This window comes from Sciurus carolinensis, unplaced genomic scaffold (genome assembly GCF_902686445.1).
Source record: "Sciurus carolinensis unplaced genomic scaffold, mSciCar1.2, whole genome shotgun sequence".
NCBI classification, from domain to species: domain Eukaryota; kingdom Metazoa; phylum Chordata; class Mammalia; order Rodentia; family Sciuridae; genus Sciurus; species Sciurus carolinensis.
The window spans coordinates 1-17,876 of NW_025920288.1; the positions used below are offsets into that span (position 1 = coordinate 1).

Here is a 17,876-nt window from a genome sequence, read left to right on the forward strand (position 1 = left end):
ATGGAATTGTGAGTTGCACAATAGCATGTCCAATTTAGGTGACTCCAAAGAATTCATGAGATTTACTTTAGTGGTTTATTAGTACACCTAAAAGTATCTAGCAAAAAGCTAATGTTGGGTAAACACTGGCTATATTGCTATCAATTGATTACTTTTGTTTTCTTCTCTTGATAAGTCATTGAGCTGGGAAGAAATGTTTTAACTCTGACAGGAAACCTATGAGACTTTGTACCTGATGACAGTGGGGAGCAGTTCATTTGTATGGGTAAACAAACAGGTATTAGAAGCAAAAGAAAATCCTCCTCCCAAGGCTGTCAAAATCATACGTGTGGTCTGCATTTCTGGAAAGAGAAAGACCCAGGAGAGTCAGGAAATCTGAATTGAAGGTATCTGCATCCCCCAAATTACAAACAGAAAACACCCTTACTGGATATCTTCACAGTATAATATATACTGTGGAGAAAGTGCACTGAGGTGAAATTTGAGACTGAGAGATGTGACTACTGCATAGTTTTGGTTGATGGTGGAATAAAAGTTTCTGAATAGTTGTATTCATGCACCTTGCCCTTCAAGATTGGTTAAGAAAGCAGAGAAATGCTGAATGTAGGAGAAACTCACTTTCTTATCGTCCAGTGTCTCCTCAGCCTTTGTGTGGAAGGTAAGACTGTCATGTGGGAATACTGAGGGGTAATTCCCCACTCACCCAGGCACTCAAGGAGTTCCCAACCTGGTCCATGAACAGTATGACATGAGTGAAGATTATAGAAGACAGCCATAAAAGACGGAATCCCACATTAATGGACAACCTATACAATAGCCTGAGCTAGAGCAAAGTTTCAAGACTCAAGAATAAGTACTTCTGGTGTGGAAAATATATCAGACTTTGGAAACACTGAAGGAAACTTCAAAAAGTCAGTTTTCTACTCAATTAAAAAAATCTCATTAGAGCATTAAATCTTGGAGTGGACTTGTTGCAGGGCAGGAAACTGACAGTATTTTCACATTCAAGAGGAGTGGAACATATAGTCAGTCATGGTGGTGCACACCTGTAATCCAAGCATCTCATAAGGTGCTCTTGGTGGGAGGACCAAGAGTTCAAATATAACCTCAGCAAGTTTGAGAGGCCCTAAGAAATCAGCAATACCTTGTCTAAAAATGAAAGAAGTGGATGCAGCTCAATCATAAAGTGCTACTGGGTTAAGTCTGTGGAACCAATGAGATATAGAGAGAGGAGTACAGTCCACCAATGTTGGATTTTGTAAAACACATTACAACACAAGGAGCTGAGCAAAGCATGATTGATATGTGGTCACCACTATACACCTCTTCTCTACTAGACCACAGGGGAATTTAATTCCTTAAGTCAAGATGACTCCCAAAATCCGGGTTGCATTTCTGGTGACCTAAGATGAGACTCATGTGGGGACACATAGTGTACAGGAATAAATCACTGAAGGTGAAGTAATAAGACAGAGATATGCAAAGGAAGTGGACATACAGTGTGGTTGTATTAACTCATGATGAGTCTAGACCTACATGTTTGCAAGGAAGTGTCCTTGTCCAATGTGGAAATGACGTATGCTGATCAAAAGAAACTCAAACCTCAGAGGCATCAGTTTCAAGGAACTTGTTGAACAATATGAGGACAATCACATATCTCTGTCAACTTTACTGACCTTTGGCTGATTTCCTACCAATTCAATGGCAAAATGTCCTAAAAGCCCAACAGGTTTCAGGGAATTCTTTGAACCCAATTGATTGAAATCCTGTAGCCACAACCTGAAAAATCCTCAGGAAAGTGGGGAAGATATTTCCTTTTTTACCATGTGCTATTTCCTCACCTTCAGGCACAAGTATAATCGTCATAAAAATGATTCCCACCATGGATGCGAAAAAGGATAGGCTTATTCGACGGCCCATGTGATTCAGTGTCCTAATAGACAATAATTGTTTGGATGTTGACTGCACCAATGAGAATCTGAACCAGGAAAACATTGGTTCCCAGGTGCTGCAGGTGTAGTAAAAGACCAAAAGTGGGCACCATTGTTGCAAATCTGTAGTAAACAAACAGGAAAGACACATCATGAGGGTTAGCCCTTAAAGGTAACAGCAGATAAGTCTGGATGAGTTATTTGCTGGTGTTAAAATGTACAGGCATATCTCTTATTTGGAATATTTGCTTGCAGGAGATTATTTTATAATTATACTAAAACAAATTTATGATGCTGGAGACCATCAGTGATATTTAGCCTGGGGAGATGTGAGGCATATTGTGGAAAAACAAGATGGGTCTTTAGGATTTTTGAATATTTTCTGTTCTTGGTGTGAGCGATGGATATATCTTTACATATGTAAACACTCCTTGAGTTGCATATATTTATGCAATTCACTCTTTCAAATTTTACCACCTTTAAAAGGAAAGCAAACAATGAAGAAAATAAGAGACAAAAGTTGTACAGGACAGAAGTTTGCAGCACCAGTCTCCAGTGTGAACCTCGCCGTGTGATATGATGAACAGAACTCCTCACTGTGCAATGGTTCTGTGTCAGTCTGTTCATAACCCATACCCCAGCCATAACAATGCTCTTTATATTCTCCTCACCTTTTGTCTCCAAAGCTGTGCTCTCCACATATTGTACACAATGAAATAAGAAATACACTCATTCTCCACTACTTTCTAGTGCATGGTGTGAAGCCTACCTGATCAAGCACAGGAGACAGATCCGTTTACACAGGTTGGGTGTGTGGAACAAGTCACACAGAGAAGGTTTTATCTGTGCTGCCTTCAGCTCCTCCTTCATGGTGGATCTTACAGTCTTTGAAAATAACAGAAACAACTTGTTCAGTTGTCAGAAACAGATACGTATTGTGGAAGCACTGAGCACACACAGAGCTTAAGTTCAAAAACTATCATATTTAGTGAAAAATACAAACATTGAAGCAATGGCAGGCATAGAAGTGGTGTGGTATGTGAACCTCTCCTATAACAAGAAATTCAGGGAAATTGTGCAATGAAGACATATTAAGCAGGAACTGGAGAGGAATGTAGATCATTGAAAAGAGTGTGTATGTTTGAGATTTATATGAGAAAGGGAACCAGATGATGAGGTAGTGAGATTCCAATCCAAGTCCCATTCATATCATAGGGTTATAGAAGAGTCAGTCAGTTCTCTACTAGTTACTAATGTTAGGAAAATGAATTTTCTGTCTCAGGAAGAAGAATCATTTTCTATCAATTTATTTTTTTCATTTTTCTTTTATTTTTTTGTCATCCTTTTTATTTATTTTATTTTAGTCATCCTACTTTGTAGAATACCTTGCATATTGTGTCTCCATGAAAGAGGAGCCTGGAATTAACTTGAGTTTGGAATCAGGGGGATCTTGCTTTAATTTGATTTAAACTCAGACTTGGTTTTTACTGAAATGCTATATTGGCCTTTCCACTTAATAGTGGTATACCCTGGGCAAGGTGACTGATATTGCTATAGCTCAATTTCCTTGTCACTGAAAGAAGAATAAGAAATAAAGAATCAGGTTGAAGAGAAGTAGGAAAACAAACAACACAATAGTTCATTTCTTTCAAAAAATTTCTAGGCCACTTAGTAGGTTATAAACATGCATATCAAACTACTTCTACCAGAATGCTTCTACTTATTAATTTATCAGTTATTCAGAAATTTTAACTCCATTGTCATGCCTCCTCTACAAATGCAACAATACTACAACTGTCACTAGAAAGCTTCCATGATGAAGGGAATTCTGAAAATTGGAGCTACTCCCTTGCCTGGGGAATCCTACACCATCAGGAATGACCTTACAGCTTGTAGCCCTAGATTCAGCAGCAGAATACAGGTTTTATGCTTGTGTTAGAGAGGCATTCCTGGTGATGCTCTCTGCATCCCACACATACACTCATGATCACTGGTCATTTTTACAGTGTTATTACTAGAAAAGAATTGCCTCCAAGAAGTCCTTAAATTGCATGTCAGATGAGGGCTACCACGCCTAAGTGTGGCCTTCAAGCCCTTCGAATATCACAGTGAAACATTAGGGTATGATGGCTTAATTTGCTAGTAAAAACTCTGTTTTGATGCTCTAAGAGAAATGAGTGGTGCTTCCAGAGATATTTAGGTGAGTGATGATAGCTACCATTGGGACCTCTCCTAGTGTGTTCTTCCTGGTCACTCTTACTTGGGGAGGAATTACCATATATTCAAATGGGTATTTCTTCGTTCTTCATGTTTTACAAATGCATCTTTCTCTATAACTTCCATTCTATGCCAATCATCATGCCATGCTTTGGGGAAAAGCCTGAAACAGTCTCAGTTCTCCAGTCTTGCCTACATAGGAGACCTATAGTTACTTCATTCATGTTTTTAAGAGCTCTTTATTAACTTTTTCAATGATTTATGAGCCTGTTGAGGTCATAATTTTAAGTGTAAATAGACTTTTGTGGAGTTTAACAAGCCACAGAAATTAATGATTGCACGATTCTGGATTCTAGCATTCTTCAAAATCTTCAAATGTTGGAGTTAAATATTTCACCAGGGCACCACTGACCTTGCCCTTCTGAAGCCATTTGGACTTGACTGAACTGCAAAGAAACATATCCCTGAATATTTAAGCATGGATAGTTCTACCCTAACCTCAAAGACACATTTCACACACTACAACATTCAAGATGCATTCACAGCATCCATCCCTACATCGAGGTTAGGTTTCCAACCTTGGGATTCACTTTGCTTGCTGCTCAGGAATTTTAGTTTTATCAAACCCACTGACCTGGTCAGTGTGGGTGATCTTTCTGAAGACAGGAGCTTTTAAAGTTTCTATCCCCAATCTGTCAAAGAATTGTAACAGGGAGTCATGGAGCATGCTAATAAAGGAAGAAAGAAAGATAAGGGAAGGAGGGCAAAAGGCACAGACCCAAGGCAGAATACATCTAAAAACTTAGAGCTACATTCAAGAGCCAGTAGAGGAATAAAACAAATCACCTGAGATTTGGGAAGATGTTTATGAATGTGATCATAGACAGAGGACACCAAAAAACTCTTTTTATTTCTCAAATTATGTCAGTGATGTACAATTGACATTGAAAAGCTGTGCATGATTTGAAACATTGTGTTATCAGAAAAACTGTCAATCAATTAGGAATGCAAGGTTCATTCCTCAACACAATAAAAGTCATATGTGATAAATCCACAGCTACCATTGCACTTATGGGTGTCAGTGCAGCACACAACTTTCTTGGTAATGTATAGAATAAGACAGGTATGCCACTCCACCACTACTATTCCTCATAGAACTAGAAGTATTCAGAGTTATCAGGAGAGAGAAAGAAAAGACATACATCAGATGAAAGAAATTAAGCTACCCTGCTTGTAGTTTATAAATAGAAAATGCTAATGACCATCAAAAGCTGTTGGAACTCCAGAGCATATAGAGGAGGATCTGACTACATGTGGTGAAATACTACTCATTCATGGGAAAGTATGAAACCCTGTTGCTTGCTTCTGACAACAGGATGACCCTGGAGGACTTTATTTGAGGTGAAATGATCCAGAAACAGGAAGATGAATGCCACATCATCACACTTATAAGTGCACCTATGAAACATGATTTTATAGGAGAAGAAACTATAATGATGGTGTCCAGAGACTGTGGTTGCTCATGGTGGGGAGGAAGAAAGGGATAAGATGTTGGTCAAAGTTCTCAGAACTCTTGTAGGATCAAAGACAATATATTGTAGACTTTTAAAAATGTAAAGTATATGCTATATGCTCTCTATGGGAAAATATGTTAGGTAATGCATCTATTAATTAGCTAGAGTTAAACCCTGTATATGTACTTCAAAACATCACATTTTAAAGATTAAAACATACAGTGTTATCTGTTAATTTATATAGTAATCAAATATAAAAATAAAGTCCTGGGAAGTGAAATATATGCATTGAATTTGAGGAGCAAACAGAAGAACAAATCAGGCTGTTTGTCTCCTCTGAATAAAATGTCTCTGTCCAGGCTTTTCAGTGACAGCATATTACCTCTTTGGAAACTAATTGATAATATGTCAGGCTATGTCTTCCCTGTCTCATAAGCACCTCCCATCCTGCTCACCTCCATGGTTAGGACGTCTGCAGAAGTCTGCATTCCACTCACCTGCGCAGCTTTTCTAAGTTTCTGTAAGCCCTCCTCAGGTTTGTTGTTGATAATCAGCCACCGAGCTGACTCTGACACCCACCTGATCAAAATGATGGAAGTGTAATCAACTCTCACATGTTATTTTCCACATTGCCTTCTTTCTCCTTCCATCGAATACCCAGCACTTGCTCAGCTAAGCAAAATAACATGCTGTCATGTTGCCTGGTACCACAGTGGGGCATACAGGAAATGATGCCTGCATGCAGTGCACCTGCACAGCTGGGAAGGCAGACATGAGCCCTATCAGCTCACCTCTTGGTTGGATACACATTGACTATGGAGCTCAGAGCACTGGGGCACTGAGCATTCACTGGGGTGAATGACATCATGAATAAGTTCACCAGAGGGTACACTGTCTGGTCTTCTTGAACTCATCTCACTGTATTAATCTGTAATCATCTCTCCGAGTCATTTCTCACCAAATAGGCCTCCTTTCTGAACTAGCCTCTTGGGAGGATAAACATCCAAGCCTGTCTTAAGTCTTCATAAAGATGAAAGAAAGGAGAGCCCTGGATCAACTATGTAAGGTTTCTCGTCTGCATTCATACTCCAACTAGAGAAACAGTGCTGTTCCTTCATTAAAGAGCTCTGGAGGAATGCATGTAGGATTTTGTCAGAATGAACCCAACTACTATTTTTAACAGTAATGGTCTAATGAAAAATGGCACTTCAAACCTACAAAAGTAGTTATGGAGGGAAATTTCTTCTTTCTCTCATCCATTATCACCTCCAAGAATGAAAGCACCCAAATCTCTGTAGGGAATTTCTTTGCAAAGCCATGCACACAAATATACGGCATGGTGGAAGCTAATTTACAATTGCTTCTGCTGTAATGGAAAATGCTTTGAGAAAATTCTATTTGCACACTGCCAATTAAAATTTCCAAGCAAGAACAAACTGGAAATTCCTGAATATTCAGGATATAATTTATTCCTATTCTGCTTTGTGGTCACTTGTCTTTGAAAATTAAATCAGAGTACTTATAGTTAATTTGATTTGTAAAACAAAGTCTTAAAAGTGATTTTTTTTATCTGTAACATGAATATAATGATATATCTTACTTTTTGTCTAATATAGTAAGTATAACACTAGGTTAAATAGAAATTTCACATAAACAGAATACCTTTTGGTACAAGAATATATCTTGCAACACTTGAGATATAATTTTCACAAGTTTTTACTAGTTATCTTATTTGAAATATGAACCAAAATTTGGAAGATCAAGATAGCAGCTGCAGATACAAGCTCAATTTTTCTTGAATGGGTGTTTTGATGGCTGTTGCCATCGCCCAAAGCTATAAGAATCCAGCTCCTTCTCTTTCCAAAGTGGACTCTTACCAGTGAGTCTCCAGGGAGTTCCAGACCTTCAGTTCTGACCTGGGGCTAAGTGATTGGCCCCTCTTGTTCTGGGGTTCCGGATTCTTGGGCTGAGCATTTCCTGGTTTCTCCAGCTCTCGCGTTAGCAGACAACCTTTATGCTACTATCTGGCTTCTGGTCATAGAACCCTAACTGATATACTGTAATTCACTCTAAGACTTACCACAGATGGAGGCGAGACAACAGTGCAAAACCACCAACAGGCTGGTTCTCCTCACCAACTGAAGGCCACACTTGGCAGATGCACTCTTGGGTCCATATGTCCAGACTCAAACCAGGATTGGCTCCAACCATAAGAGAAGCCACTCTATCCTACAGTTGTGAGCGGATCTAAAACCACTGTGTCACAAACAACCCAGAGATGCTGATCCAGATTGCTGGATCAGTGTGAATGCACAGGGATTTAGAGACCATTTATTTTGGGTAGTAACATTGCTGTGGCTTCCCCTTGTTATCTGTGCACATTCTTGCTTCATCCCTCAAGGATGAAGTTTCTCATACTCACACTGTGCCCAACAGGAACCTTCCCATTCTTCCTTATACTCCAGACTGACACCAAGCCCTGTCATGCAATAGCCAAAGTGATGATCCAAGTTGTCAACTTAACCACAAGTGCTTTTGCTGATTTTGCCTCTCTGGGGTAGTCCATAATTTCATGGATCCTCCCACACCTGGTTCCCTCCTGCTTATTTCCCCTGTGTGTTAGCCCTTGTGTTTTATTCTGCCTTTCTGTTTTGTTTCTTTCCATGTATACACTATCCTCAGATGATGGCTTCACATAAATTTGTGCCCATCCCTGCCACTGAATAAACTCTTGGCCACTTGGGCATCCATTTTCAGGGCTAAGTATAGAAAAGAGTCAAGGTCCCAAGTTAGGCGGGACAACATCCAAATCCACAAGAAGAATATTCAAAAGACTAAACTTCTGCCCTTATCACTCCTCTAGGAATTTCAGGGCAATGTGTGTCATGGAGGAATTAGGCAGGAACAATTGGGGACCCTTCCTCAGGAGACCCCACCCTCCTCCTCTAGCAAAGAGCATGTGAACCTAAGGACCTCTCTTTAATTACCCCATCTTACATTATGAAAAGTGCCAACTTCCCTGAAATATGAACAGCAAGATCTAATTTTTCAAAGATTTCCCAACCATTCCATGAAACATGCACAGAGACCCAGGTTCGACTAGAGTAACCAAATCAAGGGAAGTTCCTATTTAAGATCCCAAACATATTACTTATGTCTCATGTGTCTAATGTAAAACTCAGGAATGAGATTTTGACCCATATGCAATAAGGATTATTGGCAAGGCTCAAATATCTGTCTGTCATCCTGCTTAGCATAAGCCACTCCAACAAAAAGCGCATCAAAGGCAAAAACTCAAGATGGCTTATTAGCCCAGACTCCCTCAGATACCAGGGTAGAAGCATTTGTTCTGTCCACACTACATACTCTAAGAATATATTCCTCCAGTAAGCTCTCCTAGCTCCTAACGAAAGAAAGAAAGATTATTCAGTCTCCTCAATTTCACCTGACAGTCCTACTTGCCCTGCTTCAAAATCACACATAGAAAACTGTTCTGAGAGCACATGCTCAGGTGTAGAACTAAGACAAAATGAATGTTTATGTCCTGATGTCACCCACATTCCCATTCCATGAACCCATAAGGGAAAGAGGAAATTTGGTTCATACCTTGAGGAAATAAATAAGAAGAAAATGGGTATAGACACAACCAGTTGGAGAGTATGCCAGTTTCGAATACCATAAGCTAGGCTTCCCAATATGATCTGTCCAATACTAGCAGACAATAATGCCACTGTTGTTACTGTAGCTTGGTATTTTGGGGTTGTCCATTCTACAACTGAAAGAAAATATCACTGAGTGTTTACTTCATGCAAAGGTAGAATATGAAGGTCAAAGACAAATTTAGTTAATGTCCAAGAGTCAGTGCCAACTTACTGAGAAGAACAGTATTTGTCAGGATAGTTGAGGTGGACATGCCAGCCAGGAGGCGTAGTGAGCAGTAAACCAGGAAGGTGGGAGCCAAAACAGCACAGGTTTCCGTGACGGCCAGCTGGAATAGACTCCACATCATAAGTAACCTCCTCCCAAACCTATGGAAAAGGGAAAGATAGGATTTTGGAACAATAACAACTGGTAAAACTTGGGACAGAGAAAGCACCTCACACCTATAAATAAATCCACAAATGATCAGCAGCAGATATTCTCAAAAGAAAATCTTCCTCTTTTTAAATAGGTAGTGTGTGACCAAGAATTCTTAAATTGGTTACCAGTAGTTTGACACCAATTCAAGCTATATAAGTCATGCTGCAGTGTTAGAGATATTAACACATCATAAATATCTCTTGCACTAAATCATACACATAGCATTATGAAGAGTCAATGTTGTGTATAAAGTATTTGAATCAGCCCTTTGGACTCAAGAACTGCACAAATTATGGCTAACATGACATAATACAAACATCTGTGATGTGGTACATCCAAGTTGCTGATGGATTGGGCAAGAGTCCCTCTCTGCTGAGTTTGGTTTGTTGGCCTTGGGCAACAAACAGATATGTAAAAATATAACATGTATTTTCTGATAGGAAAAAGTCATATAAGGTTGACCTTTTCCTTAGGTTTGGAATGATGCAATCGGCCATAATCTGGTTGTTCATTACCCATAGAAGGCTCACAAACACTGTTATGGATCCCCAGAATGAAGCAGTATGTAGAAATTAGAAATGTGAGGTAGCAATACAAAGAGTAATGTGCTTGGATCCCCCAAATTAATGGTAAGTCCATGAAAGGAGAGAAAGAGGCAGCACAGATAAATGTAAATTAAGATGCATAAGCCCATCTGTCTTCTTTTGTAAAACATGGAATTGCAGATGCATAGATTACACAGTAGAATGACCCTTAGTGAGAGGAGGAGGCTGGGATGCTTCCATATTTTTTGAAGGAAAATTATCTTACATTCTTTTGAGGATCCATTGTATGTGAAAAATCACTCCTTTATTGTTTCATTGGAGATTCTCTTTTTTACTCTGAGATAAAAATTTTTATTATGTGTCATAGTGAAGGTCTTTGAGTTCACCAATTAGATTTTATTGACACAATTGGATTTGTATTTTGTGAGATTTTTGTCATATAATTTCTCAGTCCTCTTTTCTCTTTGTTCTCCTTCTGAGACTCCCATAGTGCATATGTGAGTGCACTGAATGGTGCTCTGAAAGACCTTGCATTTCATTCACTTTCTTCAGTCTACTGTTAATTATAATTTAGTATTTTTTTCTGGAAACTCAGACTGATAATTCCTACTGTTCTTTATTCAAATTCATACATTGATTCTTTGCCATTTATTGTAGTTTTCACTTGCAGATTTCTGTTTGTTTCCTGTTGTATAATTCCTATTTATTATTGATAGCCTCACCACATTTTGTTTTACTACCTTTCTTTATCTCCTTTTCCATTTTCTGTTTTTTCCATATGTGACACACTTATTTGAGTGATTTTCTAGGAATTCTAATGCCTCAACTTCATCAGAAATCATTCCTATGATAATTTTTTCCCATTTGAATGAGATATTGCCCCTTTCACAATATGAGAACACCTTCTTGCCTTCTCGGCCATGAGAAGGTACAACAAAAAGGAGCCATCAAAACAGCAGAGAGGAAGACCCTACCAGTGACCCAATGAACTGGTGCATTGACCTTGGATTTTCCAGTCTCCAGACCTGTGAGAAACACAATTCAATTATATATAAATTACCCAGTCTCAGGTATTTTGCTAGACGTACAGAATGGATTAAGACACACTATTCTCCAAAGAAGATTGGATATCAAATCCAAAGTCTTTCATTAGAAAGGCACTCAACAACTAGAGATAAAAGGAGACTTCCTGAAACTTAAGGGAACCTACTAGACCTGTATACAGTTAATGTCACATTCAGCAGGCAAATGCATGATACATTCACTAAAGATCATCAATTTAACCAGCATGTCAGCTCTCACAAGTGTCATTGAGTATTGTTCTGAAGATCCTAGCTGCTGTGGAGAAAAGAGTCAAAGGCAAAAGATGCAAAATCAATAAGTTAAATTATACTTATTTGCAGAAGATACAATCATGTAATAAAAATTTTAGCGATCTAAAATGAAACTTTTAGAACCACTGATATTTGCATATTGTAAAACTTTTTCAAATACTCTCTCTGCTCATTACTCTCTCTCTCTTTTCTCCTTTTGAGACTCCTATAGCTCATATGTGGGAGAACTACTTGGTGTGCTGGAAGTACCTTGCATGCTAGTGACTTTTTTCAATTTACTTTTATTTTGTATTATTTATTAGCTCCTCAAACTTGAAGGTCCTATTATTCTTTATTCATGAATTTATTCTTTATGAAATGGTTCTTCATTTGTGAATTTATCATGAAGGCAGCTCATAAAGTCAGTATACAAGTAAATTGAAGATTTGTTTTACCAATAGTTGTAGACAAAAGGCAAGGATAAAAAAAGTTAGGCAAAAATATAGACAAAGAATGTGTGGAATACATAAGAAATGGCTCTAGTCACACAAGTGCTTGCTTTCATGCAATAATGGGCCACTGTTGAGAACATTATATTTTGAAGATTTCAACTTTATTTATTGTACATGCATAGCAACTGACCTAAGTCAAATTTCTATGTGAGATTAAAAATATAAGATGTCTATAATCTCAGATATGATAAAGATATCATAAAAGTGACTATTGAAACACCAAGAATATTCTTCATATTCAATGATTTTTTTTCTAATTCTTTAAGAAAAGAAATTCTACATAGCAGTGATTAGTACAAGGCAGTTAAAGCTACAAAAGACTACATTATAGCCTTGAAAAGTAAGTAATAGGCAATAAAGAATAAGGGCAATGGTTGTCTGTCATTTCAAAAATAGAATAAGGGTAATGGCTGTCATTTCAAAACAGATATTCAAAGGCACAGGATCAAGATTCTCGTACCACGAATTGTGAAACCAGTTGTCAATAGCTTCATTATACTACATGATTGAAAAAGTCATCTCTCAAACACTGTTTTGGCAAAAGCAAAAGTGAAGGTGACTGGCATGGTTCCTACACACCACAACTGACTTTGTATGGACTCTGCAGAAGGAATGGGACACTCCACCCATCCTACATTGGCCACTCAGGCCACCAGAAGCATTTGGTGCAGTGTCCCCAAGGGACTGAGCATGATGCTCCTGGGCAACACTGACAATGTTCTTCTCCCTACCAGCACTCTCAAACAAGCTGGATCCAATGTGCTGACACATCTTCCTCTGTGTTCCCATTGTTAACTCTGTGATCTTTAAAATCCCATGCTGTGACATCTTCTTTAGAAACCCTGTAGTAAAACACCTCCACATCTGCACTCAGGACTCAAATATTTAAAAGTAGCACTCATCATACTGAAGGAAATTTAGCATTTGTGTTTGTACATCCCTGGAGAAAAGGTACCTCTAGGACACTAGTTTTTTTCATATGCACAAATGATTCATCAGTCAATAAGAGTACCCATGGGAAGAGAGAGTTGGGAACCAGAGACACTCACCTGTCTGCCAAATGGCCACATATAATGTCTCCCATCAATATTCCAGCCATGAAGAAGAATTTAGCCACTGAATTCAGTGACTGAGATTCACACACCAGGTCCCACTGGAAGACAAGGAAACCAGCATAACAAAACACCTTCACACCACCTGCAGTTTTCAAGAGATCAGGCCCCTGTCCTCTTCTACAGTTTCACTCTTCAAATATAGTTGAATTATACCATCCAGACCTCAGTTAAAAAAATTTATCTAGGAAAACTGCCTTCCACCTGTGGGTTACATTAATGATCACTTTCAACCCTATGATGAGAAGTTCTCAAATTTGGCCACAATTCAAGGACCTTGAAGAATGTACTGAACCCTGAACATCAGTGCATACCTTCTCATGGGATTGCTCTAGGAGTCCAGTCTGGTTACTCAGTTTTTGATCACCTCACCATATATATCTAATTGGCAATCAAAGCAGGGTATTACTGACTTAGTCTAACATTTTTAACAAGACACGTGATTTACTTGCTTTATCTGTGATATTCACAAGAATAAAAGCACCAAGACACTTGGTTCATATTTTTTATTTATCATTACACTAAGGATGTGTCCCATATTGCATAAAGAATCAACAGGTTCTGAAAAAAAAAAAAAAAAAGGAAAAACCAGCACTCATATGGCGATCAGCAGCTCAAAGCATGTTCATTATTTTCATTGTTTCTACACACCCAGGTCAAGCACTCATGAGAGGAAAATGAAGCCTATTACCTCAGTCACGGTGGTGGAGATGAAGGAGCTTCGATCATATACCCAGCCATCCATGCAGGGCTCCGTGTCTGGTTCACTCATGTTTGAGAAGGTCCCATTCTGATGAAGGAGCTGCCATTGTGGGTGGATGAAGCGCCGGCACTTCTCTGGCCTCAGGTTTGAGTCTAGTGGGATGGAGATCCTCAGGAGGGTGTCCTGGCTGAGAGTCCCAGTGGAATTGTCAGAGACTGTGTCATTGTCGAGTATGTGGACCCAGCAGCGATGACCAAGGATGACAGCAGTGAAGTTCTCCAATATAACATGAGGGAATACCATGGCATTGCAGAGAAGAAGAAAAGCCATCTGAATTATCTGGAACCTCCCCATACCACCAACTTGATCTAGGAGGTCCTGAAAAGCCATGGTGGCTGAATGACTCTTCCTGACTGAAGGCAAAGTGGTTGTACCTAGATAAATTCAAAGAAAAAGTGTTCTATTGTCTTTCCCTGTGACACAGCAAAGGCTGTTGATCCTGACCTCACTTTCTCCTTAATGGTCCCCTCTTCATGTCTTTGGCAAGTCCATGCAGCTAGTATCCCCTAGTCATCATGAAGTTAGGTAGGTTACTCTTTCCTTTAAATCACTGAGGGAGATATTTGGTGAACTGCTTTCTGCAATTAAATTTGTTAATGATCTACTTTGTGAAAATTCTTCTTGTGGGCAAGGAACTGCAGTCAACTTTGGACACTGATCTCTAAATACTGTATAAATAAATCAGAGTATCTCTGCTAAGTGTCTTGCCAATTTTTACAGAATATGTTGTTTGCAATACTCATTGAAGTCTTTGATTTTCTATGAGAGAAGGTGAGAAAAAATGTTTGATTTGATGAATACAAAATCTTGATGACAGAGGTCATGCAAACCATCCCAAGTAAAATTAATGAGAGTGAAGTATTGTGGTTCAGGCCCAAGATGTCCCCACAACCATTCATATGTTATGTAACACAGGAATAGTCAGAGTTGCTATGATTATTTTATGAGAGCTCTAACTTCATTGGTGGTTTAATTCATTTGATGGATTAATATTAGTGGGCTACTGAGTGGTAACAGGTAGATAGTGCCTGACTGATAGAAATAGATCACAGTTTCATATAGAAATCATGAGAGCTGACATTCCTGTACCCTGAACTTTATGGGAAGCATTCAACTGTCAGTCTTTTCTACAATGATCTGTGTCTGTTTTATGGGCTTTATTTATTTTTCTTTCATTTTTTCCTATTCTGCCTGTTTAATTTGCATTATTCTATGTTCACAAACATTGATTCTTTTTCTGCCAATTAATATCTGCTGTAGTCAACATCAATTTATACAGCAGTTATTTTCCATTGTGACTCCCATCTGATCTTTGGGTGGGGCAGATCCCATCCTGTGATGCCAGCTGGAGGCTTGAGGCTCATTGTCAGCTACCCCTCATGCATCAGGCTACTGAACACTGAGAGGTTTCATTGGTATACGACTTTTGTACAGTAGATTTTCTTTTTTCTCCTTTTTAAAATATTTAAGTTTTTTTTCTTTACTTTTCTTGCTCTCTTTTCTTTTTGTTTACCTGTTCCCTCGGTCTCTTTCTCCCTTTTTTGCATGCTAACATCCGATTTCTTTTGATTACACCCTCACCCTTTCTATTTTCTAGAACTTCTGTTTATTCTTTTCTTATCCCATTAACAGCAACATTCTACATCCCTCTGCATCCTCTTTGTCCTCCATTGGAAACAGCAGACCTTATCGCAAACCACTTTGTATTACTGAAGATGATATTTGAACTCATTTTGTTTGCTATGACAATTTTGTTATTGTCCCCATAGGGGCTATTTGTTCTAGGATTGAACTCATTTTGTTTGCTATGACAATTTTGTTATTGTCCCCATAGGGGCTATTTGTTCTAGAATTGCATGGTGTCTGATTTGGGCACTACCAATATTGATCTCCCCTTAAAGAAAGCATTTTGGAAACCTACAGGGCCACTGTAAGCCTATAGGGGGAAATCTGCAATACCCCAAATCTGCACTGCTAGAGGGGAAGATATGTGAACAACATGAAGAAACAAGGGAAGAAAATGATCCAAACAAATCTAGGTTCTATATTAATAGAATCCAATGACAGTATGATAGAAGAAATGTCAGAAAAGGACTTCAGATTATACATGATTAAGATGATTCGTGAAGCAAAGGATGAGATAAGAGAGCAAATGCAGGCAATGAATGATAGTGCCAACGAGCTGAAAGAGCACCTGCAGGGAGCAAAAGATCATTTCAACAAAGAGTTAGAGATTCTCAAAATAAACCAAATGGATTTCCTTGGAATGAAGAAGACACTAAACCAAATAAAAAACTCAATGGAAAGCATCACCAAAAGACTAGACGACTTGGAAGACAGAACCTCAGACAATGAAGACAAAATATTTAACCTTGAAAATAAAGTTGCCCAAACAGAGAAGATGGTAAGAATTCATGAACAGAATCTCCAGGAACTATGGGACATCATGAAAAGACCAAATTTAAGAATTATTGGGATTGAGGAAGGCACAGAGTTACAAACCAAAGGAATGAACACCCTATTCAATGAAATAATATCAGAAAATTTCCCAAACCTGAAGAATGAAATGGAAAATCAAATACAAGAGGCTTACAGAACACCAAATGCACAAAATCACAACAGATCCACACCAAGGCACATTATAATGAAAATGCCTAACATTCAAAATAAAGATAGGATTTTGAAGGCCACGAGAGAAAAGCATCAGATTACATTTAGGGGGAGACCAATACAGATAGCAGCCAACTTCTCAACCCAGACTCTAAAAGCTAGAAGGGACTGGAACAACATATTTCAAGCTCTGAAAGAACATAGTTGCCAACCAAGAATCCTATACCCAGTAAAACTAACCTTCAGATTTGAAGATGAAATAAAATCCTTCCATGATAAACAAAAGTTAAAAGAACTTACAAATAGAAAGCCTGCATTACAGAATGTTCTCAACAAAATATTCCATGAGGAGAAAATGAAAAACAACAATGTAGGTCAGCAAAGGGAGGAACTATCTTAAAGAAAAACCACTCAAAGAGAAACCAAGCCAGCTTAGAAACCAAAAATAAGCCAAATGACTGGGAATACAAATCATATCTCAATAATATCCCTGAACATTAATGGCCTAAACTCATCAATCAAAAGACATAGACTGGCAGAATGGATTAAGAAGAAAGACACAACAATATGCTGCCTGCAAGAGACTCATCTCATAGAAAAATACATTCACAGACTAAAGGTGAAAGGATGGGAAAAAGCTTACCACGCACATGGAATCAGAAAAAAAGCGGGGGTTTCCATCCTTATATCAGATAAAGTGGACTTAAAGCCAAAGTTAGTCAAAAGGGATAGAGAAAGACATTTCATTCCGATTAAGGGATCCATAAATCAGGAAGACATAATGATAGTAAATATTTATGCCCCAAACAATGGTGCATCCCTGTACATCAAACAAATCCTTCTTAATTTTAGGAATCACATAGACCACAACACGATAATTCTGGTTGACTTTAATGCACTGCTGTCACCACTAGATAAATCTTCCAAACAAAATCCAACCAAAGAAACCATAGAACTTAATAACACAATCAATAACCTAGACTTAATAGACATACATAGAATATTCCATCCATCAAAGAGCGGATTCACTTTCTTCTCAGCAGCACATGGAATCTTCTCGACAATAGACCATGTGTTATACCACAAAGCAGCCCTTAGGAAATGCAAAAAAACAGATATACTGCCTTGTGTTCTATTAGATCATAATGGACTGAGAGTAGAAATAAGTGACAAAATAAAAGAGAGAAATTACTCCTACACCTGGAGACTAAATAATATGCTATTGAATGAAATTTGGATAATAAAAAACATCAGTGAGGAGATTAAAAAATTCTTAGAG

At 38.4% G+C, this 17,876-nt stretch overlaps 1 protein-coding gene across 1 annotated transcript; it reads right to left on the reverse strand.

The window, feature by feature from the left end:
• Positions 1–2,696: 2,696 nt before the first annotated feature.
• Positions 2,697–14,317, reverse strand: LOC124975499 (solute carrier family 22 member 25-like). Its single transcript, XM_047538187.1, has 6 exons — positions 13,916–14,317; positions 13,162–13,265; positions 9,536–9,690; positions 9,269–9,437; positions 6,118–6,241; positions 2,697–2,816 (listed from the first exon to the last, which is right to left on the reverse strand). Exons 1-6 carry the CDS (start codon positions 14,315–14,317, stop codon positions 2,697–2,699), a joined length of 1,074 nt encoding a protein of 357 aa, XP_047394143.1.
• Between the last annotated feature and the right edge of the window lie 3,559 nt (positions 14,318–17,876).